We start from the raw sequence: 25,602 nt of genomic DNA, 5'->3' as shown, positions 1-25,602 counted from the left end.
TACCCCGGGCCGCGAGGAGAGGCGGGAGTTCGGCTGGCGGCTAGCCTGGCCTAGCGAAGCGTCCCGTACTCCCGGCTCTGTTGGCCGGGTCTGGACAAGCCAAAGGCCGGCGCGGGCTCCGGGAGCTCCCGGCATCCTTCGGGCGGCGGCGGCGGCGAGACTAGGCGAGGCGGAGGACCGTGTGCGGCGGGGCCGGTGGCGGGTAGAGGTGTGAGGGCGGCGAGGGACCTGAGGAGTAGTCGGGCCGGTGTGGCCGCCGCCGCCGCCATGCAGGAAATCATCGCCAGCGTGGACCACATCAAGTTCGACTTGGAGATCGCAGTGGAGCAGCAGCTAGGGGCACAGCCGCTGCCCTTCCCCGGCATGGACAGTGAGCGCGGGGCCGCGGGCGAGGGGCGCGACCGACTCGGCCCCGGGACCCCTCCCCCTCGGTTCGGGACGCCCTCTCCCTGGGTCCTGGGACCTTCTCCCCATCGGTCCTGGAACTCCTCGCCTGTCCTGGGGCTCTCCTTCCCCCATTCAGACTCGGGAGCCCCCCTTTCTCCAAGCTCTGAACCCCTGGGACTATTCTAATACAATCTTCAGGAGGGCAGGACCAGGTCTGGCTGTTCATATAAGTCTTGAATGAAAGCTGGTGTCCCGGATTGGAAATTACTTCCCTCCCCTAACTAAAAGAAAATAGTTAGGTATTCCTTCTCTTCACCTCCAGCACCCCCACCCCTCCACTTGGAGCACCCTCTTCTTGCTTTCATCAAAACTGGGCGGTTGGAAGAGTCTTACTGGAGGAAGGCCCACTGTCCCTCTCCGCGACAGAGATTCTCGGTTAGACTCTCAAGCTCCTTTGTAGGATGTGCACTCCTGAGAGCCCATCCCTCACTTTTCCTCTGGACCCCAGTTCGGGCCATTCATCACACCTGCGCAGCTGTTTGAGCTCCCTTCATTCTCCACCTTCAGATGATAGCTCCCCCACCCCCACTTAGGTGCTGTGTAGTGCTTTAAAATAAACTAGCAGTTTTCTTCTCTCCTTTCTGGACATACTTGGAATCTAATGTTATAACATTAAAGCTTAGAGGTCTTTGGGTTCAGTCCACAGATGAGGCATCTGAGGCCTGGGCGGGGGAAGGGACGTGCCGGAGACCACTTGGTTGGTGGCAACTAGGTACGTGGTGGAGCCAGGTGAGCTCTCCAGTGTTCTTGACTGGTTCAGTCTGCAGTTCCCTGTGCCGTGTCCCCCCTGTGCCGTGTCCCATAACTGCCAGAGGCCCTGTTCTCCCACGTGTCCGTGGCCTGGAAGAGCCTCCCTGCAGCCTCATTCCCCTCAAGTGGCCACATTTCTCATGCACACATGACCTGAGTTGTCCCACTCATGCTGACGCTTCTCTCTAAGATATTGCTTCTACCCCTGAGACATACTTCTGGTAACCTTATTTTATACGCACACCACCTGCATCTCTACAGTACACATCTTACAAGCGGCTGCTGGCCCGACACATGTGATCACTTACTGCCTTTGCGTGCACGACCACCTTTGCCCCTGTGGCCTTTCCCCGTGTTGATGGCATTAGCCTGAGGCCATGAAACCGTCCATGCAGGGCAACTCCTTCCCACCCACCTTTCTCCAGCCTGGGACTGCACATACTTGAGTCTGTGAGGACAGGTGAGTAGCAAGGGGCCTACATACCTGTTCTGAAGAGAGTGAAGGACATGCCTTGCCACAGGTGCTGCCCTAGTTTGGACCTCAGACTTGATTGTCACCCTCAGCACTCTGCCCACAAGCCACTTCAGTGTGTTAAAGCCCTGGGAGGCCACAACCTTTTCTCCTCTGCCACGGCACTTCATTGTTCTCTTAGTTTTGGGAGAAGTGTCAGTTCTCCCCTGAAGGCATACTCTTAACCTGTCTGCCTGAGACCCAGGCCCCAGGACTGTGGACTTCTGGCTTCAAGGAATGAAGCAACGTTAGCCTCTGAGAAGAGCCCAGAAATATTCTTCTATGATGCTTTTCTTAATGTAAGGCTTTTTCAACTTTTTGAAATGCAAATGAGTGACAACTTTTTGCCTTAAGCTTTTTGAGATGCAAATGGATGATACCCCCTTGACAGCCTTAAGTCTGTCCTAGCAAAATCTGCCTGCTTCCGAGAAGCCAAGGAATCTCTCGCAAGTTAGCAAAGCGAGGTATGAAAGTGGCTTTCCAAGACGCTGTTGGTGGATTTTCAGTAACTCTAACATGCCGGCTGATAGAGAAAACTGTGAAGCCATGGACGGTTTATTCTAGCAGCCATGGCGAGTGAATTCCTGGGCTCATTTTGAAGGCTTACCCCCTGGAGTCACTAACAGACACCATGGCTGCCTCTGGGGAAGCAGAAGACTGTGCCTTTAATAATTGTGTTGGTGTTGCACCACTATGAACTAGATCACGGGCAGCCAAAGTGCCTCTGTGCCTTCCATTATGCTCTTCCCTCCGGAATAGCATCTCCTCTGAGGCCCACCCCTTCTCTGGAGCGTGTTCCGCCTCATAGTCCCCATTTGATTGTTTGTGTCTCCTGTGAGCTCATTCCCTCCTTCTGCCTCATGTTAAAGGACCTGTGAGTTAGCTCTCTAGAAAATCCAAGTCTGAACTGGGGGTACTTCTGTGAATTTGTGCCCCATCCTTCCCACACCCACTCCTAACTCCTTGAAAGCATCTCGCTTAGAGGAGGCTCTCAGAGTAACTGGGTTCAATATCGGTGTCTCACTTTGCAGTGAGTGTTGAAATGAGCAGCTTTGGTGTTTGCCAGGCCTTGCTTTTTTTTTTTTTTTTTTTTTGCCAGACCCTGAACCCTTCATGGGTTAAAGGCAAGAAGGGTCCCCTCCCCCTGTCTTCAGCTGTTCCCAGACACACTTCACTTTGTTTGACGCCTCTCCTTTCCTTCTGCAGAGTCAGGGGCTGCTGTCTGTGAATTCTTTTGAAAGCTGCCTGTGGCAAAGGTAAGAAACCCCTGACTCCCCAACGTTCATCCTAAGGTGCTTTCCACCACCCTGCCCCCTAGCAGACTCGTAGGCCAGCAGACCTCTGGCTTGCATTGCTTTCTAAAGACTAGCTGTGTCCCTAGATGAAATAACGGCACTTCACAGGCGAGGAACATGAGGGGGTATTCTGCCTGGAACCTTCAACACAGGACGGAACCTCACTCTGAGTCTGCCTCCTCACCTCACTTAGCCTGTGGCCACAAGCTGACCTGTGACATGAACAGAAGGGCCAAGCACCAAGGTGTTCAGGAACTTTTCAAGATTGCAAAGTTAGTGAGTAGCTGAGCCAGTGTCTGGACCCAAGCCTTTCTGCTTCTACAGTCTATACGAGCTCATTATCCTCTGTATCATGTCATCAAAAACCCAGCGGTAGTCTGTCCTTGGGAGCCTTGTTCATTCCAACCAGGCTCCAACAGGGGCTGCTGGAACCAGACTATCCACTAATTCAGAAAGAGACCGATTGCTTGCCGGGACCTTACGTGCCATGGATAGGTCTGGGCATTTTTCTTCCTGTAGGCAAATTTATTTGGAAACTAAATTTTTATCAGTGAGTAAGGAGCACAGAATTAGAGCAAGGGAATGGTTTTAATGGATGCTTTTGGCAAGTTTGGTTCTATAACTCAGTCATTTACTACAGAAAGAATAGACTTGCTGGGTAGATCAGCCAGGTTGATCGGGGCTGTCTGGTTAGACTATCATCTCCCGCTGGGCCCCTGGTCTTCTTCCCATGTCTGGACTTGGTAATTCTGCCTTCTGACCTGCCACCTTCTGTCAGACAGCTGTCCTTAACACAGTGCACCGCGGCTATCTCTGTGTTTACTAACTAGTAGCCACTGGCCACACGTGGCTACTAGTTAGTTAACACATGTGGCCCGGGACTGCCATATTGGACAGCATAGATATAAGAGCATCCCTGCAAAGTTATGTTAGAAGGGGCTGGTCTAGGTCTTTCCCAGTCACAACCTCATTCCGGTTGGGCCTTCCCAGTGGTCCTGCCAAGCCACAAGTTAGAAATAGGAGTTTCCAAGGGTACGGCTCTGTCCCAGCTGGTGGCTGATCGCTCAGGTCCTGCTACAGAAGGAAGACCTCCCCCAGTTTGTATACAGTGCGTTTCTTCAGTTCCAAGGTTGATTTTCTTTCTTAATTCTTGGATGCTAAGTGGGCACTCATAACTAGAGGTGAAACCTGCTTGGAGTCCAGGCTTCTGCTGGTGGGCCTCTTTACCTTTTTCTTATAAAGGGTTGTGTTTCCCAAACCCCAGCCTTTCCTTTACTACCCCTACAATTTTTTGCCATGTCTGCGTATATCATTAGAACTATAATTCAGTTAAGAAATGAGCTCATTCCCCCACCACCTTTAGAGATGTCTGTGAAATCATGATTCGATGCTTTAGTTAGGTCTTCGTAAACGAAGTACTAAAACTTAAGATGTGTGGCTCTGTGCTGCCTGAAATCACATAGCCTTTCGCCAAGAGGCATCCACCACCTCCAGGACATGTCGCTCTCGGGTACTGGAGGGATGTGTGGGATGCAGGCCCCGCCCTCCTCATGGCACCCCATCTTCCTCGGCAGGGGGCATGTGTCCCTTCCGCCACATCAGTGGTGAGAAGACCGTTGTGTGCAAACACTGGCTGCGGGACTGTGCAAGAAGGGGGGACCAGTGTGAGTTTCTGCACGAGTACGACATGACCAAGATGCCTGAGTGCTACTTCTACTCCAAGTTTGGTGAGCAGATGCCTGGCTTTGGGAGCCCCGGGGAGGCTTCACGCAGATCTGAGGCCCAGAAGGAGAAGCAGCTGCTCGTGTACCCGCATTTTCTGCCATCTCCCAGCTTTCTGGCCTCAGAACCTTAGGCAGTGCCCACCAAGTTCAGCTGGCCCGCTAGTTTTCCAGTACTTTGGGGAGTTTGGGCGACTGTGCGGGGTAATGTAGCAGGTACGTGCACAGTGCAGTTGGCTGGAGGCCTTCTTTCTGCTCCCAGTGGCCTTTTCCTCTAAATCAGCTGCTGCTTCCAGCATGGCGACTCCTTGTCCCCGGAGCTTCAGTTGGTTCTTTCTCTCTGGGAAAGTGATCCCAGGTAGTAGTTTGTAAGCGGGGGGGCTGTCTCCTGGTGGCAAGAGCTCCACTCCTCACCTTGAGATTGCCTTGATCCCTGTGTAGAGAACATGAGTGCTCTTTCCTGTCCTGAGCGACTTCATGGAGAAGCTGGGTGGGCCAGGGCTCAGCAGAGCTGTTATGCTCCCTGGTGGCACTTGAACCCCTGGCTCTCTGCTGGGGGCCAGGTTGCACAGAAAGCAACCCTGTTGGTCAGGATGAGGGTGGGCTTTGGCTCTGGGATGCTGGCCCTGTGCTGGGGCCTGGTAGGCCGGACGCCTGCTCTACTCCCCGCGTGGGCTGGGTGTGCTGGGCATGCCGCACGGTTGCAAAGCACTGTCCTCGGGAGACATTAATATTCCAGCAGCCCAACAGGGGTGGCCACCAGTTTATTAAAGACAGTTGTGGCTTTTTTTGTAGAGGTAGCGTAAGCTGTGAAGTCAGAGCACAGAGGGTCAGAAATAGCTTCCCAACCCTGCCTCACCCATACTGGAATCAGCACGGGAAGGGGGCATCCCCTTCCATGGGAGCCATCTCCCATCTGGACCCAAAGACAGGAGCCAGCCCTCCTGGACAGACTTTTCAGGGCACCTCTGCAGCCTGGTCTGGGTTCCTTTATTCTGCTGGGCCCGGCAGCCCCCCGATGCCTCAGGTATGCCCCCGACAGAGCCTTGCCAGGTGCGCGGGTACTGTCTGCAACTCCTCTCACCTGGGACACAAGTGAGGATCCTAGTAAACAGGACAGACCTAGTCCGTGTCCCCACGGTGCTTTTGCCCTAGTGGCCCAGGGAAAGAGGCCGCTGATGCCAGTGAGACAAAGATGGAGATTATTGCAGACGTGCTCTCAAGAGCTAGACGGGTGATGGGACCACGTGAGGACTATTGTGTCCTTTAGGCTGAATGGTCAGGGAAGGCCTGTATGAGGAGGTGAGAGCAGAGCTGGGATTGGAAGGCTAAGAAGGGGCTGGTCAGGTGGGGGCACGGATGGGGTGCCAGCATGGCCAGGGAGGGGGAGCCTGGGGAGGGGTGGGCTGCACCTCACAGCGATTTCTGGTATGTCTGGGAAGGAGTGCGTACATTTTCTCTGACCAACAGAGATCAGATTGGCCTTTCATGTGTAACATGGGTCGGGGAGGGCAAGCTTGGGGATGGCACAGCCCCCCAGCTGGGTCAGTTGCTCCTGAGAGGAGCTGTCATCACAAAGCCTCCATCGCACTCGACCCCAGGGATCCAGCCTCGAGTTCCCAAGTCTTCCCTACTTTTGTCCTGAAAGAAGCAGAATTCTCAGACCTTCCCCTGTCCGGCTCGTAGATGCGAAGGGCTGATCAGAGCAGACCAGTCATTTCCTGGACTCAGTTGGTGCCTTTGCGCATTTGGGGCCCCCCCAGTGCCCAGGATACCCCAGTTAGGGAAGGGGTAGAGCCTTGAATTATTTGAGGAGTGTGTACCCTGTGCCCGGCTCTGGGTCCCTGACCCTCAGGCAGCATGGACACGTGAGAGGGAAGCACCATGTACAAATCATGTACACAGTCCCGTATAGGTCAGGAGACTAAGGCTCTGTGACACTGCCCTGGGGCTCAGGACTTGTCAGGCCAGGAGGGGACATGAGAAGCACCTGACCCTCTGCCACACAGCAGGCCACAGCCTTGAGAAAAGCTGAGGGGGTCTGAGTCCCCTGTCCCCGAGCTGCCCCGATGGATGTGTACCTGGCTTTCCCTGCAGGGGAGTGCAGCAACAAGGAGTGCCCCTTCCTGCACATCGACCCTGAGTCCAAGATCAAGGACTGCCCTTGGTACGACCGTGGCTTCTGCAAGCATGGTAGGGTGTCGGGTGGCTGGGCCTCCAGCAAGAGGCCAGTCCTCTCTTCCTCTGCCCACACGACCCTCTACCTGTCCCACCTGTTCCGTCTGGGGCTAGTGAGGCTATTTACACCCTCAGGTCACCTGAGCCTCCCAGACCTCCCACGTGGACGGCCTTCTCTCCCGTATTTTCTATAAGGAAACTAGCATTGAAGAGGTCGTGGGCCCTGCCTGCTATCCCCTGTGAATGGATACGAGGCAGAGCCCACATCTGGGGCCTTGCTCTCGTTCTCTGCACCCCAGACAGTGGTGTGGGCAGGGCTCTGACTGGCCCAGGGGCTCGAGGGCATCCCCTGAAGCAGGGCGTCTGAATGTCCTGGACACTTGGCTCCGCAGGTCCCCTGTGCAGGCACCGGCACACACGGAGAGTCATCTGTGTGAATTACCTCGTGGGATTCTGCCCAGAGGGGCCCTCGTGTAAATTCATGCAGTGAGTAGCCAGACCTTATTCTCCCACCCTGCTCCTGCCCGAGGCCCTGCTGCCCTCTAGATCTTTCCTGTGTCCACCTGGCCTTGATCACTGCAGGTGTCACAACTGGGCCTGGGGCCACTACTGCTCCCTGAGCTCAGAGGTGGCTCTGCCTAGTAGGCCAGCACTTAACCTTTCCTGGGTCATAGATCTCAAGAAAGCTGGTCTCCGTGGTCCAGGAAAGCTCACGTCTTGCATGTCAGTTAGGGACCTCTGGTTAAGAACCTGGGCCCTAAAGGAAGGAGACTTCAGTTTGGAGGCCTCCTCTGTGGAGGCTGTAACCTTGAGATTCCATGTACACTAGTTCAGATAGCTCTCCACAAGTGTGTGTGTGAACAGAGAGAATAGAGAATGTCCCCATTTCACACCTGAGAAACACCGAGGCTTGGGCTCAGCCACTGGCCAAGGTCTTGTGGCGGTAGGGCTGGCACCTGAAGGTGGGTTCTCTTCGCCCAGCAGGGCTCTTAGCTCCTCTCATGGGCCTTCATGCACATCTGTCACTTGGGGTGACTATGGAGTCGGACTTCTCCGGGGACTGCAGAACAGTGGTGTTCCCCAGTCCCCGGGCTGCTTCCATCTACCCCAGTGACACCTGCACAGAAGCACAGGTACCTGGTCCCTGCCACACGTGGGCAGGTGGGTGGGTGCTGCGCACTTGGTCCCACTCCCGAGGGCGAGAGCCAGGGGAGCTGTCCTGCTAGCGGTGGTCTGGCAGCTGAGCTAGACCCTCGGGAAAGGGGTGCATGTTGTGGGAGGCAGCACTTGCTGCGGGTCCCATGGCTATAGGTATGAGCAGAGCTGGGTCTGAGTCCAGGCGAGTCCATTCTTTTCGCCTCTTTCCCAAGACTTCAGGGACAGAGCTGAGAGCAGCACCCACCCCACGTCCAGGCTTGCCCTGTGTCTGGGCAGAGAGGCTGCCTGTGATTTCCCAGAGCCAGAGTTTGAGACAGTGCCTGGCCTGGCCCGGCCCCTCTCTCATCCCCTCTTTTCCTCCCCTTGTTCTCATACCCTCTGGCTGCGGGGTGACCAGCCCTCGATTTGAACTGCCAATGGAACCACTGAGCAGCCCCCACTGCCACAGCAGACGCAGCCTCCGACAAAGGTACCGTGCCCCGGCCCCAGCGGTGCCTGCCCTGGCACGCAGTCAGCCACTCACCCGGCTGGCGACATGTGAGAGCAGGGGAGGAGGTGGGACAGGAGGGGTGTCACCCTGAGTTCCAGCAGAAAATTCTGCATCTCCCTCTAGGGTGGAGAGCCAAATGCTCCCTGGCTTCTCTTCCCTTCTGGCCTGGCCAGTGGGCCTGCGGCGCCCCTCGGGAGCCAGAGTGGAGGCAGCATGAAGCGCTATGGGTCTGCTGCTCTTGCTTCAGGTTCCAGCCCTTCCCTTTATAAACAGGGAAACAAAGTCCTCGAGGGCGGGCCTCACTTGAGGTCCCACAGCCGGGCAGGAGCACCTGCGAGCTGACCTGGGGCTGACCGGTCCTCCCACCCGTGCCAGTGTCCTTGCTGCCCCGTGTGGAGGTTCCTGGCAGGGAGGGCGGGCTGGGAACAGGGATGAAGGACCAGCTGGCTCCACCTTCCTAGACAAGGGGGTCCCACGAGCCCACAATGAGGTGATCCTCAAGCATAAAAGGAAGAGATGCCAGAGACACGTGGGAATCTGCAGCGCCCGCCCCCGACCAAACGAAGGGCACCCTGGTTGGTTATGGGAGTGGAGGGTGGGGGGCCCAGAAGAAAGGCTGTTCAGGTACGCTAAGCAGGGTCTCAACAGGCTGAGTAAAGCTGTCTACTGATCTTGAATTCTTACCTTTTACTTGGTTGACCTCTGAGCCCATTGCCAGAGCCCTGTCCATCCTTGCGTGCTAACAGGCTAATTCAGGAAGGCGTGGGGCCGGCCAGACTCCTTGCACTGACTCCCGCCCTCAGGCGGTTGTGGGATAACTCAAATAGAACCATCGCAAAGCCAGGGAATTCCTGAGTGTGGAAACAGCCATGACAACCGGGGTTTCTAGCTCACTGCTCCTGTATTTACGAGGTCCAGAGCCAGGAACCCTCTTGGTTGGGAGGTGGCCTAGCCATCCAGTCCCCACCCCAGGAGCCCCTGTCCCCCTTGCTCACATGACTCCCTAGTGGAGGGCCCTCTCAGCCCCTAGACCACAGGTCAGCATGTCAGCCTCCAACTGTTTTTCTGTGACTGTTGCTCGCCGTGTAGGCTGCTAAACATCTGGCTGAACCAAGCGTTCATCCTGACCTGAAGCTAGAACCTCAGAAACAAAAGTAAGGCCTGCTCATGCCCCTCGCCCTGCTGCCCCAGAGACCTCCTCGTCTCTTTGGTGTTTTGTTTTCTACTTTTATTTTCGTTTTTGTGTGTCTGCATGGTGTTTTTTTCGGGCAGCGGCTCCTGCCATCATCACCAGATGTTTTCTTTTCTGCCCGCTCTCCTGAGCAGGGCCGCCACGGAAGCCCTTCTTCCTGCTGGTCATGCGGAGCAGTCCCGCCCTCTTTTTCCTGTCCCCATTGGTAGTCTGCGTGCACGTGTTTCCGCAGTAAAACCGTGTTGTGTAACTCTTTCCAGCAAAGTAACAATCCGCCATTACAAAGGTCGTCCTCCTTGATCCAGTTAACGAGTCAGAACTCTTCTCCCAATCAGCAGAGAGCCCCGCAGGTCATCGGGGTCATGCAGAGTCAAAACAGCAGCGCAGGCAACCGGGGACCCCGGCCGCTGGAGCAGGTCACCTGTTACAAAGGTGAGTCCCAGGGCTGGGGGGTGGGGCGAGGCCATTCCCTCATTTCCCACATAGTTCATTTTGAAAAATGATACCGTCTTTGTTTCTGGACCATAAGAGTGAAAATGGGCTACTCTGGTGGGCTAGAGACCATCCTGCTTCCTTCCACGACGCACCAAGGCCAAGTGAATGATCACACATGCTGCTGATGAAAGGATGGAGCTTGTAGGAAAGGGAGGCTGGTAATAAAGTAGAAGCACATGTCCCTGAGAAGGGAGTAAGCCCTGAAGCCTCTGGATGTCCTCACATCCTGCAAGGCGTCCCCAAGGGAAGGGGACAAAAGCCCACGCAGAAAGAAAAGCACTCCTCCCACCAATACACACACACACCCCTCAGGGAATGGGTGAACTTTTAAAAAACCTATTTGAAAAGCGTCTCATTCTTAGCTCTGGATGGAAAGGTGGAGGTCAGTGCCTTGAGAGTTTATAGTCACCAGGGGAACCTTCATGAGCTCGGGGCCGTATTCACACCCCAGTGAGGACTAGAAAGCTATAAACTGAGTTTTCCAATCTGAAACAGCCCCACATGGGGGCCCCTGGTGCCTGGCTCTACAAGGAATTTATTCTCAAACCCAATCACATATAATTCCCACAGCTAAGTCCTGAAGAATGAGTTCGTAATTAAAATCACAAAACCTAGAAGGAAACAGCCACCACTGAGGGAGGTCAGCAGAAACAACTGATAACAGAACTAGGCCAGAAAAACTTCAGATTGGGGATTATTAGACAAAATACAAAGTTACCTTTCGGTAGAAACGTTTAGATGACACAGAATGTTGGGAGCAGTGTTGTCCCATTCCCACCTTCCTGAACCAGCCACTTTATTCCGTGGGCTGTGTCGTCACAATCTTTGGGTTTTGGTGCTCCTTCACATCCCACGTGGAGAACTGCTGTGGCAAACTTTTATATTCACACAAGCGCAAGGAAAGTCTATTTTAATATAAATAGGGCCCTGGGATACAGAATGTCCTGTAGTCCTTTTTTTTCTTGATAATACATTGTGGATCATTCTGTCGGAAAACGTAAATCTAATCTGTCTCACTGGTGCCTTAACAGAACTGCAATTTACCAGTCCTCTGCTGGTAGCAGTTTAGTTTCCGCTGCTAAAACCAGTGCTGAATCTGACACGTAGAGGTCTGTGAGCTCTTGCCTCATAGCGGCATCCGTGCCTACAAGTAGAAGGTCCAAGTCAGGAGACGTATGCTTAGCTTAAATTGGTCCTAGAACTTCCCTCCAGAAAGGCTGAGCCACTCCCTCAGCCATGAGACACTCACCGAGCCCCTGCTCTGGACCAGCCCAGCTGAAACAGAGTGTTCGCGCTCTTTTCCTGGGTGGGAGGGGGTTGTGTTCTTCGGGGAGGGACGGCAGGGGCCCCAAACCACTAAAGGCTGCAGATTTCTGAGTCTGAGTCCCCACCAGGTGAGGAGTATAAAAAGGGGTTGTGCCTCCGACCAGTCACTACCCAGTACGAGGAGACGGGCAGGTGTTCTGAGGCAGTGTCACTAGCATCCTGCCCCCTGCCCCTCTCGTCCCGGGACCCTGCAACAGGTTCTCCTACATCCTGAACTTAGGTGGAGCTAGAACCTACTGCCTCTTCTCACCACACGCGCTTTACAGGCACCTCGTGGGAATCCTGGGTTCTCCAGGATCAGCTGTGGAGGCCAGTGGACATGCAGGTGCTGTGAGCAGGGGCCTGTTCGTCCTTCCCTCTGCTTCTCTCACTGGTGGGAAGGGCCAGCTGGCAGCTTCACGGGCCATTCAGCCACACAGTCACACCTACAGATTAGGCAGACTTGAGAACACGGGCCTGTGGGGTCGGGAGACACAGTAGGTGGGAGATCCGGGCCAGGACCGGGTAGAGCCCAGCGTTCCAAGCCGAGGAAGCCAGGACTGCGAGGGCCCTGGGTGGGTTAGTGCAGAGTGGGTGCCCCCACCTGTCTCCTCCCGACCCTCTGTTCAGTGCTTGAGGCTGGCCGTTCAACGTTTAAATCCCTTCTGCTTCTGAGTAACAAGAATGAATGAAGAGAAGCTAAGGAAGGGCCTGGATAATCAGCCAGGACAAGTCAGAATCAGTGCTAGATTTTGAAGTGATGCTCTGGGCCTGTTTGCCCAAATCTAACCATTGTCCCATCTCTCTGATCCTGTAACAAACCCATCTGGGGGGTACTTGGGCAAGAGCCAGGAGGGAAAACTGGGTGCAGCCCACTGTGTCCATGACAATGAGTTGGGGGAGGAGCTGGTGGCTTCTCTCACGTTGTTGCCCTCCTGTCTCCAGAACAGTGCCTCAGAAAGGTAAGTGACGGGCCAGCCACACAGAGGGGCTTGGTACCCAGGCAGGTGGGGGAACTCTGGTGCCATGGGATTCTTATCGTCCTGGCCGCCCACCGTGAGACCTTCCATGGACAGGCCCGTGCGGACATGGGCCCAGCCTGCAGGAGCTCCCCTACCGTGTGCTCTCACATCAGCCTCTGGCTCACAGCTGTGCTTCCATCTGCCGAGTTGCTGCAGTTTCTGGGCCACTATACTCTGGAGCTCCTTCTCCTTCGTGTTTGAATGAAGTCTGTGCCACTGAGAATTTCAGAGTCCCATCCCTAACCTGGTGTTCGGTGGGTGCAACCTTACTTGAAAATTGCGTTTGAAAATGGTGTTTTTTTTTCTGTCTCCTCCCTCCCTCCCTGCTGTTCCCAGTGTGGCGAGAAAGGACACTACGCCAACAGATGCACGAAAGGGCACTTGGCCTTTCTCAGTGGACAGTGACAGCAGCTGGAGCCAGCTCAGAGCAGCCCAGAGGGCCCCGCTGTTGGGAACCACTCTGGGCCCTCGCTGGGAGCGTGCATTGAACTGTTTAACGCCAGTGTTGGTGCAGCGCTGGCTGGGGCTGGCAGACAGGCACGCTGGGGTTATCGTTTTGAGGGGCTACGTCTGTCAGTTCCTTATCACTTTGCTGTAATCTTTTTTTAAAAGGGGACGAGTGCTCTAGTTTGGTCCTTCCAAGTCGGCATCATGTTTATCTAGTATCCGTACCTCCTGTCCGATCTCCCTGCACACCGCCCTTGGGGGAAGGGAGGAGGTTGTGGCAAAGGGCTTCTGCTAAGCAGTCGGTGTGGAAGATAGCCCTTCCCCTCAAGGCCTCATCATTAAACACCAGTTCTTGGTGACCCCGGGGGCTGGTGGATCATTTAAAGCTTCGACCAGGTCATGCCTGCTTCTTCCATGTCCTGCTGAATTCAGAAGCTGTGCCTGTCGATGTGATTTGAACAGGGCAGCCCTTCAGGGCAAACTTAAATGCACTTGTTGCCTCAGCCTGGTCCTGCTCCAAGGTGGCAGTGGTGGAGAGGAAGGGCACAGGGCTCTCCGGGGTGAGGGTCTTTTTCCTCTGGGCTGATTTTCTTGGAGCACCTACTTGACTGTGGGATATCTCAAAGTGTACCTTCAGCTGGAGCTGCAGAGCACCCATTAAATCGAGGCCACGGTCCATCTGTGCACCTACCTCCCGGCCCGCAGAGCATCTGCACAGTCACTCAGCTTTGACCTCCGGAGACCCCCCTGCCCCCGAACCTGGAAATGTGAAACTGTCACCTGCAACCCACTGGGCAACCTGGGCCCATTCAAGTTCCATCACAAGAAGACTTTTTATGAGGTTGATTAAAAGCCTGTTTTTTAAGCCACGTCTCGTTACTTCAGGGACCCCACGCCAAGGAGAGGACTCTGCCTGCTGGCCGCATGAGATGCCCGGGCACAAAGCTTTGATATCGGTGCTTCCTTGTCCCCTTTCGACACATACATCTCCCGGAGGGAAGGGACTCTGTACTGGCAGCTGGTAGTCTGGAAGCTTTGGCCTTATTTGGAACAGCCAAGTGAGGTTCTCCTTATGTCATCTCAGATGCTGGATGATACCTGCTTATTCAGATGCGGATCTTCTACAAGATAATTAGCCACAGCATCAGTTTGTTCTTACCATACACCCCAGAACTGGTTTCTAACTTCCCTTTAAGGAAGATCTCTGATGAAGGGTAAGGATGGGGTTGAGGGGAAGCTGGATACAGGGGCAGTTGTGAGCTCTTGTCAGGGCCTGTGTTTTCCCTTGCTTCCCTGAATCCTCCCCCAGGCAAGGAAGCTTCCTTAGCAGGAGGGCCCACAAGACTGCAGCCTGGCAGCAAGATGGAGGAGGGGAAGGCATTCTCAAGCATTCGGGGCTTCTGTTCTGATGTAAAAGCATCAGCTGACAAAAAGCCAGAAGTGCTTAGAATACTCCAGGTGCGAAGAGCAGGGAGACCCCTCTAGGCACTTCACAGGCTTAACTAGATGACAGCCCACCTCCTGTGAGCAGGGACTGGTTGGGAAGCCCACTGGTTCAAAGGCCTGAGCTGTGGACATGAATGGCCCTTTGGGAACTACTGCAGCAGAAGCTCGGAGAGGGCAGGGAAACGGCTACACCAGGCAAGCAGTCCAAGTACCAGTCATCTTTTATTGGACGTTAATTCTGAATTAGGATATGAAAGGATTCAAGGGTGCCAAGCAAAGGTCATGGTCAGGAATGCCGTGCGTGTGCCTCCACACTGGGCCCTCTTCAGTGGTACTTGCGTAGCCGCTCGTGTTCTGAAGTTGAAAAGGCAAGATGGTAAGTTTCTTTAAAGGTGTAGTGAAAGTGCAAGATGACAGGTGGGGGACAGAAAGCCATCCGGAGAATTCCTTTCAGGAGATAACCCAGAACCTGCCTGCCAGGGTCTCAGCAGAACGAGCAGACGTGGAGGTAGCACCCCAGGAGCCAATCTGCTGCCCGGCCAGCCTCTTCCCGGAAGGAACACACGCTCAGACCCAGTCCCTGGGAGCCTGGCCTCTGGAACCAACATTACCCTGGCTTTCTGACCGGTGGGGGCTGCCGCAGACCCTCTGCCACCATCTCCCACCCACAAGCTCCTCTCGGGCCTCAGACCCAGGACAAGCTGCCCTTTTCCAGAACACAGCACAGACACCGGACTGTACCACTCCTGTTTCTCTCTTCGCACTGGCTGCTAGGAACATGAAGCCAAAATTTTCCACCAACCCTCAGCGGAGCCTGCAGCACCTGACAGAATGCTTCCTAAGTACTACCTTTATCTGGCTTCGTGTTAGTTTTCCTGTCTTCATTTTTTCTTTGCCACAATTTTCTCGCTTAAAATAGCATCCTCTATACTATATTTTCATAAATCCCTCCCAATTTTTCAGCTGCCATAGAATGGACTTGTAAACCTGACAGCAAACCAGTCCCACCCAGCAATGAGAAAACCCAGAGGGTGGGGTGACCAGAGAGACACTCACTGAGCTCCTTATAACAACGAAAGTAGTTGAAGACCACATAAGCTGCCAGCACCATAGAAATCCCAGCGACGCCCCCCTTCTTCACATTGACATACTTGTTGTAATACCGGTAGTAACCTGCAAACACGAGAGGAGGCCACTGTTTGCTGTGAATGCTTCACGTGGTGCAAAGTCTTGTCTTATATTCAGGGACCCAGTTCCGTTCTGACTCTTGAAGCCACTCACCCTCAATTCACTGCCTGGTTACGGGAAAGCCCCAGTCCCCCTTGGGTCTTGCCCTGGGAGCCCAGGACTAGGCCCACGTGGACCCTACCCTGATGCTTTGGCCTTCACCTTAACAGACTTGGCTCAGCCTGCCAGCCTTTGATCCTGCCTCACCCTCATGTCCAGCCCTAGGGATCCCCTTACCCTAATTCTGACCAAAAATCCAACCCCAAGTAAAGGCCATATGGCTGAGGCTGGCTAGGTCTCCCCCTGTTGGGGAAGAAGGCTTTGTGCCATCATCTCTTTGCTAGGTACCGCCACCAGTGAGGAAACAGTTTCTGCCCTCTTTTGGGCTTGTGGCTTGGCTGACAAAGATTGAAATGATTCTAGAAGGCCCTGGTTTATAGCAGTGAGGGAAGCTATGAAGTCAGGGACTGTTGTCACCAAGTATGGGGAAAAGGCAGAGAATTCTAATCTAAGGAAAGGCCTCAGAGGGGCCTGAAGCCAGACTACACAGCATCTGTGGGTTCATGTGAGTCTCTGATTCCTGGAATGAGGACAGGGACCCCATGGGACTGATGTGACCATGCACAGACCTGAAGGACAGATCATTTCAAATATCCATCCTGGAAGTTTTGCCTGACAGGGGGATGAGCATTACATTATGGTCTAATGTCCACTATGCTTTAAACTCATTCTCCTCTTTAAGACATCTTATGACAAAAATGCTCATAGACATTTCTTTAAGATGATGGCAGTAGTGCCAATTCCAAGCAACAGAAAACATTTTCGTGGCTAAAATTAATCTTAGAACTAGCCTCTGATAGGGCCAGTCACCAAACACCGAGCTTCAGGGGCTAACAATCTGACCCTATCCTCCTCTACATACTGGTCTGAGACAAGGCCTTGACTGCTCGATTAATTCAGGGGAAAGGGAGACCAAAAGACCCAGAAATTTGTTCTTTTTATACACGTGGCTCTGACCTCTTTGAAATGCGCCAGCAATGCCCTTAGGGGTGAAATCCCGCATCAGTATCCAGCTGGGCAGCTCTCCTAGTTTCACATCCAAGAGCTTCTTCTCCTTCAGGGGTACTGAAAAGGAAGAGCAGAAAACACACACTGAAAACCCTCCAGTAAGACAAATAGCATCCTTTTATGTCACTTACTTCAACCATCCATAAAGTCACTACACAGAGGCTGCACACAAGGAATATTACAAATAACTATATCACACAAATTCTCACCGTTTTAAGCCAGAGGGTATGTAAAGTTTTACTAATGATCAAGATTTGAAATAACACCTTACTGGGAATAACTATGTAAAAACACAGCCTAAGGGCCATGAGGAATTAAGTAATCAAGTGGAGGACAGAAGGAAAAATGCCTACAAAACTATATTTACATGTATTACCTCATTTATCTTCACAGTTAAGTAGCTAATGCCTTTGTTTTATGAGTGGGGGAGACTGACTCAGAGGAGTGAGGCAACTTGGCCAAGTTCACACAGCATGCAGACAGTAGAGGCAGGGCTCAGCCTTAGGTCTGGCTCCCATGCTCCTGCGGACAATCTGATACTTCAAGCATCCTACCTGGGTCCATAATGTTAATATGCCATAATAAAATGTTAAATGTTAAATGCCATAATAAAAACCACCCCACATGATCCAATGGGCCCCAGATAATACTCCAGTGAGACTGGGGACAGAACAGGAAGGGCTCCAGGTTGAGGCTATATCATAATTATCTCGGCTTAAGAGTAGATTAGGAAGGGGACCGGAGGGGGCAGAACTGTGAATGTTCAGATGCTCATAAGGAGAGAATAGTCTTTCTCATCCTTCCCACAGAGATCAACTTTAAAAAGCTGCTGGGCAGGGGTGCCTGGGTGGCTCAGTGGGTTAAAGCCTCTGCTTTTGGCTCAGGTCATGATCCCAGGGTCCTGGGATCGAGCCCCGCGTCGGGCTCTCTGCTCAGCAGGGAGCCTGCTTCCCCCTCTCTCTCTGCCTGCCTCTCTGCCTACTTGTGATCCCTGTTTGTCAAATAAATAAATAAAATCTTTAAAAGAAAAAAAAAAGCTGCTGGGCAGGTACCCTCTTCAAGGCAAGGACTATTGTCCTTTCTTAAAGATTACCAACCACAGAAGGACTCAGACCAAATCACTCAAAGAAAGATTTCTTCTCCATTTTGGGGAACCAAGGAAAGACTAAGGCTCGGTAAGGACCAGCCTCACTGAAGGGAACCCCAGAGATTTTCCGACATCTCCCAACACTTAACAAAGGCAGGGGTGGTTGGGCCATGAACAGAAATACACGGCTTTATGGCAGCTTCTCATCTGCTATGGGTCACCTGGAGAACCAGATATTGGCCCAAATAGACCAGATCCAGTGTTTGTCAAGAGGCCACAAGTGACAGGTGGGGGAACAAGCCTAAGACTTGCAGACATCTAGGTTGAGGGTTACGGTTTAGGCTGTGTGTCCCAAATAAACGGGCCTGAACCTTGTATCTAGTCTCAATCCAACAATACGGAGCACCTACTGTATACCAGGCAGTGGGCTCCACAATGTGGCTACAGCACTGACCGCAGACAGGGGCCTTGTTCTCAGGAGCCAACATTCTATCGCCAGACAACCATCTCACCCACTCATCTTAGCAGGCTCACCACACTTCCGCCAGACCCCTTTCTGCTTCTTTACCTGAGGGCCTTTGTATGTGCCGTGCTCTTAGAGCACCGCACAGCCAGCTCAACTTAAATGCCATTCCCTAAAAGGCCTCCTTCTCTGCCCACCTCACCTCAAGCACTAAACATGACTTCCTAAATAACCTCTGAGCTCCAGTTTCCTTGTCTGTGAAATGGCTTACTCCAAGCACTAAATGAGAATCTACGTAAAAACTTTTGGAACAGCACTCGGAACTGTGAACTATTATATTATTCTTGCTGAAATGTCATTACGGTCTATGTGAAACAAACGAAAAAGACAGAAGTAGACAAAGAAATGGCTCACAAACCAAACTTAAGGACATTTTAAGCAGCAGGACTTTAGGGATTAATTGCATCCTTTAGTTCCTTTATAAACAAAACTGTGATGTGATTAGTGTGGTGCTATTTTTCCATATGAGATAGTCTCAAATGAATTTTGGGATATGTTCCAAATCTCTGTTGGAGAGGTAGTGTCAATGATAGCAATACCACACAATCATGTCATTAGAGAATGGCCTCTATCTTTCTCTGTCACCCTGTCCATGCTATTCTTAGAAAAGTTTAACAAGTACACATTTTACAGGCCAGTTTTATCTTCACTTGGTTCAGAAGGCCACGGTCCAAGAATAACTATACCATGTTCCTTCTTGAACAAGAACACATTCAGCACCTTTGCTACAGTCCCGAAGCCTTCTTCCATGGCAGTGAGGAGTGCAAACATGTGATTCTAAAACCAACTGGCTTTATATATGGCCACACGGTGGGGAGTGCAGGACAAAAGTATAGATGGGAACTAGAAGGGCCGAATGTTGCTAACTGTTGATGCTGGGTAATGAGTCTAAAGTGTTCATTACATTACTGCTTCCCTTCCCTTTGAAATCGTCCATAATAAAAGGTTTAAAAATGCTTTTAATCATAGGACTATGTTGGGGGAGGTATACAAAAGAAACAGTGTTAAGTCAAAGTATTTTTGACCGATAAGGCTGGTAACTAAAAAAAAAAAAAAAAAAAATCAGGTCACTTCTGATCCCACAAACTTATGAAAACATACTCGGCACTCTCACAACCACATTCAGAGGCTGGCATGGTGCCTTGGCACATCACTGGAGAAAGCAGCCAACAATTTAAAATTCATTTTTCTGTATATTTAGACATATAAAGAGGTTTTCCTTAAGAAAAACTAAGAAATTTATAAAGACGGGGGAAAAAATTCACACTGGGCCTAAGGAAAGCCAAATACAGCACCATCATAAAACTCTGAGAGATCATCAGATTGGTCAGAGGCACATCTACCCTTTTTCCAAGACTGTGTCTCTTAATGGAAGACGAAGACCTCAGTCCTGAGCAGCAGAACTGGAACCCTCCCCCCAACACTTCCCGCAGTGCCGCACATCCCTCCCTCTGCACTCACTGGCTCCCACTAGCAGAGGGCAGTGGTAAGCAGGGCAGACTTGGGGGAGTCACGCATTCTGGGTTCAGTGCCATTTTGCTGCTGTGTGCCCTAGGACAAGTACCTGCCCTCTGTGCCTCAGTTTCCTTTGTAAAATAAAGTTAAGAACAGCAGCCATCGGGGCACATGGGTGGCTCCGTCGGTTAGCATCTCCCTTCAGCTCAGGTCATGATCCTGGGGTTCTGCGATTGAGCCCCTCATTGGGCTCCCTGCTTCTCTCTCTGCTGCTCCCCCGCCTGTACTCTCCTGCTCTCTGTCAAATAAATAAATATCTTAAAAGAAAAGAAAAAAAGAACACCAGCCACCTTGGTAATTGGCTGTAGGTACTATGTAAATGAAAATTATCTTTCTGTCTATGAGCTATGTGAAGGTGGGAGCAACCCCACACATAGTTCGTAGTCATAACAGATTTCCAGTGAAGGCTGAGAAAGGACCGTATGTTCTTGGGAGAGTAGGTGGCTCCCTGGTCTGATTTTATGACTTCAAAAAAAGCATACTGTCCACCTATATGGAGAGACATGAAAATGCTAAGTGTCTTCTGGGTGCTAAATACACCCTAGGGGTCGGCCACAGAGTAAAGAGCCTCTGTAACTTTTTTTTTTAATTTTAAAAAAACCATTCTATTTCACACGCCATACAAAAACAGATCACAGGAAATCTAACCCATTGGCCACAGTTTGCTGACCCAATCTCATCTACTGCTGTTAATTCATATTTCCATCATTTTACTTGCTAAGGAACTAGTGGCTTTATGCTCTGGCGAAAGACACCAGCTAAAAGACTGTTGAGTACTTCAGAGACCTGGAGTTCAACTCCTTCACCTAGGGTGATGCTGAATGGGCCAGCCATGGCATGACCCCGCTCAAAGGTCACAGAGTGGAAGCTGAGATGACAAGTACTCTAACAGCAGGCCAGGCAGTGTTTCAAGAACCTTACACGTACTAAGTTGTTTAATCCTTCGTCCACAGTGCTCATCACTTCTCTCTACTGAAGTGATGCAGAGTTGCAACGCCTCCTCTTCACTTGTCCTCTTGTTTAAACAACACAACCACGGCTGATTAATATTCTCATGCTCATTTGTTACAAATGGGAAAAAATAGCACCATTCTCATCTTTTCTGATCCCCTCTTCATTTCTCCAGGCTGATATTAAGAATATAATAACTGAGGGGCGCCTGGGTGTCTCAGTGGGTTAAGCCTCTGCCTTCGGCTCGGGCCATGGTCTTGGGGTCCTGGGATGGAGCCCCAGGTTGGGCTCTCTGCTCAGCGGGGAGCCTGCTTCCCGCTCTCCCTCTGCCTGCCTCTTTGCCTATTTGTGATCTCTCTCTCTCTCTCTGTGTCAAATAAATAAATAAAAATCTTTTAAAAAAGGAATATAGAAATTGGGTAAAACACACGGGTTAATCAAAACTCTGCCTCAGGCAGGCCACACACATTGGTGACCCTTATTTTCAACTTTAATATGGGATCAATGTTCCAGACAGAGGCTTACTGACAAGGCTACTGAGAGAGGCGCTAAGACTAAAACATAGTTTCCGTACTTAAAAAAAAAAAAAAAAAAAAAAAAAATCGGTGTGCACAGTCCGGTAAGTGTAGATTTACTCACGCATGTCATTGAAAAACCTGCAGATCATAAAGCCATCCTTGCGATTTAAACTCCGTTTACCACGAGGTCCCAGACTCCTAGGTTTGCATCTCAGCTCAGCCCTCTCACTAGTCGTGACCTTGAGTAAGTCACCTCACCTCTCTAAGTCTATTCAACGCGTATTTCACACATTCGCGTCCAACCTGACGTGGTCTCAGGCACCGTCCTAGGCGTTCGCTCCTCCTGAAGCTTAATCTGAGCTTCAGCTTTGTTAAGAAGGGCAGAAGCTGCGCGCAGGGTTCAAATGCAAAGCGCCTGGGCTACGACGGGGTCAATATTATTCAGCAAGGAGGAAGAGTGGCCGGAGGTGGTGCAGTCCCCAGCTCGCAGACGCATCCTCCGGGTGCCCTCACTCCCGCCGCTGCAGCCGAGAGACGCGGGCCCTTGGGCAGGTGAGCTGCGCAGCTGAGTGAGCGAAGGGTCGAACGGTGAAAGGCTCTAGACAAAAGGCTCGGTGCACCTCTGGTGAGGCCACAGGGAAGGCCCTGAGCGAAGGGCAGGCGTCTCCGCAGCCCCCTCCCCTCCCAGTGTAGCTCTGAGCCCCGAATCCCGGAACACGGGTCCTGCCTTCAACCTTGCAACCTTAACTGGATACAAGTACTCACCGACTGACGCCATCTTGGAGTCCTGGGTGTCCGCTCCGCCGGGCCGCGCAAGGACTCCTGGGTAGGGAGCTGGCGCCCCCGTCGGCCGGGAAGCAGAGGTTTATGGAAGCAGGTCGCGGATGCCGGGAGTCTGGAGCTGCAAGTGCACCATATGGGGGGAAGGGCAAGTACCTGGAGGGCAAAGCCCCAAGATTCCGCAGGGGTAGAGGCGGGTGGAGACGAAGGGATACGGAGAAGGGGGACCGGGTGGTGATGGTAGGGCTCAACCTGAGCTTTCCATCCAAGGAGAGAGGAGACTGGATGGGACCTCAAGATGGGAAGCGAGGAGAAAAAAGCATCCCGGCTTTCTTACTTTGTCGCCTTCAAATTGTTGTGGGAGATTACAGGGGCCTAAGATATATGTCCCAGCTCTGGGCTGGGCTCTGAAGACAGAAAGAAGCAAGACCCTAGGGGTACACAGCTCCAGCCCTTATTTCTTCCACTTTTCCAAACACCATCATTTTATTTATTTTTTTTTCTGAAAAGGCCACGATAACCATTCCTGGTTAAGGAGTTCTGACTTGGACAGGACGCTTCGACTCCCTGAACTTCATTCACTTCCCTCTCTAAAGTAGGGGTGCAATGCAGCCGGCACCAGCAGACAGTGGCAGGGGAGCTGCCTGCCTCAGGGAACGCTAGGATTCCACAGTTTTCTTCCCTGTTCAAGAAAGAGCCTAAGTGTAAAAAACCAGAAGGATTTGTAGACATAAATAAATAAATAAATAAATAAATAAATAAGGAAGGATTTGTGGTTATGTGAAAAACCAGGACTGACAACGCACTCTGGAGTTACCATGCACAGGGTTCCCTAAGACCCATGATTTCTAAGCCTTAGCCATTCACCTTCAGAAGAAAACAGGGACAAGGATCTTGCTGTCCCTGGAGCATGATGTAAACACTCTGGGCTAGAGGCTGAGTGCCATGATCCATGCCCTCGGCAGGAGGGCTGCAATTTTCTCCTTTCATAGGTCCATCAAGAAACTGGACTCTGCACTGGGGCAGAGATACACTTTGTTGATATTTGTTTCCTCATAAAAGTTTAATTCATTTGAAATACCTTTTCTTGGGACACCTGGGTGGTGAGTCAGTTAAGCATCTGCCTGCAGCTCAGGTCATGGTCCTGGGGTCCTGGGATCAAGTCCCACATTGGGCTCCTTGCTCAGCAGGGAGCCTGCCTCCCCCCCTCTCTCTGCCTGCCTCTCTGCCTACTTGCAATCTCTGTCTGTCAAATAAATAAAATCTAAAAAACAAAATAAAACAAACAAACAAACAAACAAACCCATGCTCTCTGAGGTGGCTTTGGATGGCACGTTCCTGAGTTGCTGGAAAATTACTTCTCCAGTCCTGGTAAATTCAACAATTTGTCACCAGCAATGGATGGGGGTGTGGGGGTAGGAGGCATCATTACCTATTAACACGTGTTCTTTTGTTTTTTCTTTCTGGTTTTGGGGTTTTTTAGAGAGGGAAGGGCAGAGGGAAAGGGAGAGAGAGAATCTTAAGCAGGCTCCATGCTAAGCATGGAGCCTGATGTGGGGCTGGATCTCACGACCCTGAGACATGACCTAAGCTGAAATCAAGAGTCAGACACTTAACCAGTGGAGCCACCCAGTAGCCCCTCTCTTAAAAGGCACAAAGATTACAAATGAAATTTATACCATAAGTCATGAAGACAAAATGAGAGATGAGGGAACATAAAAATAAGTTGTAGGGCGCCTGGGTGGCTCAGTGGGTTAAGCCGCTGCCTTCGGCTCGGGTCATGATCCCAGGTCCTGGGTTCGAGCCCCACATGGGGCTTTCTGCTCAGCAGGGAGCCTGCTTCCTCCTCTCTCTCTGCCTGCCTCTCTGCTTACTTGTGATTTCTCTCTGTCAAATAAATAAATAAAATCTTTAAAAAAAAAAATGGAGAAATGTGGGCACCTGGGTGGCTCAGTTGGTTAAAAGACTGCCTTTGGCTCAGGTCATGATCCTGGAATCCCAAGATTGAGTTCCACATCGGGCTCCCTGCTGGGTGGGGAGTCTGCTTCTCCCTCTCCCACTCCCCCTACTTATGTTCCCTCTCTCACTGTCTCTGTCAAATAAATAAAATCTTTAGGGGCACCTGAGTGGCTCAATGGGTTAAGCCTTTGCCTTCAGCTCAGGTCATGATCTCAGGGTTCTGGGATCCAGCCCCACATCAGGTTCTCTGCTCAGCAGGGAGCCTGCTTCACCCCCCCCATCCCCACCTGTCTGCCTACTTGTGATCTCTGTATATCAAATAAATAAATAAACTCTTAAAAAAAATAAATAAAATCTTTAAAAATATATATTTGTGGGATGCCTAGGTGGCTCAGTGGGTTAAAGCCTCTGCCTTGGGCTCAGGTCATGATCCCAGAGTCCTGGGATTGAGCCCCGCATTGGGCTCTCTGCTCAGCAGGGAGCCTGCTTCACCCTCTCTCTCTGCCTGCCTCTCTGCCTACTTGTGACCGCTGTCTGTCAAATAAATAAATAAAATCTTTTAATATATATATATATATTTGTTTATTTGAGAGAAATTGCATACACGAGAGAGTGGGGGGAGGGGCAGAGGGAGAAAATCTTCAAGCAGACTCTCCCCACCCACTGCCCCCCAACCTGCCCCAGTGCAGAACCCAAAGAGGTGCTCAACCTCTCCACCCTGAGGTCATGACCTGAGCTGAAACAAGAGTCGGGTGCTCAACAACTGAGCCACCCAGATGCCCCTCAACACGTGAATTTTTAGAAGATACAAACATATAGTCCATCAAAGAAACCTAAAGAAGTGATGTAAATAGAATTAAATGGTAATTCTCCAGAAGAATCTGTCCCCGTCACTCTCAGCTCATGGACAGAGGAAACTCACCAAGCTGAGTTTGCTGGCCCCAGGGTGCTGGTGATTGGAATTGACAGGCTGTGTGTTTAGGAGGGGGGATGACTGGATCTAAGGTTATAGGGACCTGGTGAAGTGATCTCATTTCATACTAGAATGTGATTGTCAAGTCATCCACAAGAGCCCTGACACTTCCCAGTGTGGACATTTTTGAAAAAAGTTTTCAAAACTATCAAAGAGTGTACTTTTCTCGGGGAATTAGTGCTGAGAAATCAATTGGGACATTTTCCAGATGTGATGTTTGTGTTAACAGAACTCTACATGTGAGAGTTGGAGTTGGATACTGTAAAGTTTTTTTTTTTTTAAGATTTTATTTATTTGACAGAGAGAGTGAGAGCACAAGCTGGGAGACAGGGGAAGACGGAGAAGCAGGCTCCCAGGGAGCCCAGCACAGGACTTGATCTCAGGACCCCAAGATCATGACCTGAGCCGAAGGCAGCCACTTAACCAACTGAGCCATTCAGGTGCTCTGGGTCCTATAAATTTAATTCTGTACTGGGGAAGCAACATTATGTTGAGATAATTAAGATACTGGCATAGTACCTTCGATGGAACACGATGCAATATT

General features: G+C 51.5%; 2 protein-coding genes across 3 annotated transcripts; one reads left to right on the top strand and one right to left on the bottom strand.

Moving 5' to 3' along the window:
- The first annotated feature begins 80 nt into the window (after nt 1–80).
- CPSF4 (cleavage and polyadenylation specific factor 4) lies at nt 81–13,117 on the top strand. The gene is given in 10 exon segments (XM_047712804.1): nt 81–370; nt 2,915–2,941; nt 2,944–2,964; nt 4,578–4,730; nt 6,822–6,917; nt 7,295–7,388; nt 8,458–8,474; nt 8,477–8,529; nt 10,003–10,171; nt 12,899–13,117. Coding segments are annotated over 10 exon segments (804 nt in total). The 5' UTR covers nt 81–267; the 3' UTR covers nt 12,970–13,117.
- A 1,543-nt stretch (nt 13,118–14,660) lies between these two features.
- ATP5MF (ATP synthase membrane subunit f) lies at nt 14,661–22,221 on the bottom strand. Of its 2 annotated transcripts, none has more exons than XM_047712814.1 (4): nt 22,112–22,221; nt 16,702–16,809; nt 15,514–15,630; nt 14,661–14,811 (listed from the first exon to the last, which is right to left on the bottom strand). In XM_047712814.1, the coding sequence occupies exons 1-4, from the start codon at nt 22,122–22,124 to the stop codon at nt 14,783–14,785; spliced, it is 267 nt and encodes an 88-aa protein (XP_047568770.1). In that variant the 5' UTR covers nt 22,125–22,221; the 3' UTR covers nt 14,661–14,782. The 2 variants fall into 2 exon arrangements, with proteins under 2 accessions (XP_047568770.1, XP_047568768.1); XM_047712812.1 differs by lacking the exon at nt 22,112–22,221 and adding an exon at nt 21,468–21,489.
- Nucleotides 22,222–25,602: the final 3,381 nt, after the last annotated feature.

The sequence above is a fragment of the Lutra lutra genome, chromosome 18 (assembly GCF_902655055.1).
Source record: "Lutra lutra chromosome 18, mLutLut1.2, whole genome shotgun sequence".
Classification (NCBI taxonomy): Eukaryota; Metazoa; Chordata; class Mammalia; order Carnivora; family Mustelidae; genus Lutra; species Lutra lutra.
This window is presented reverse-complemented; position numbering and strand designations above follow the sequence as displayed.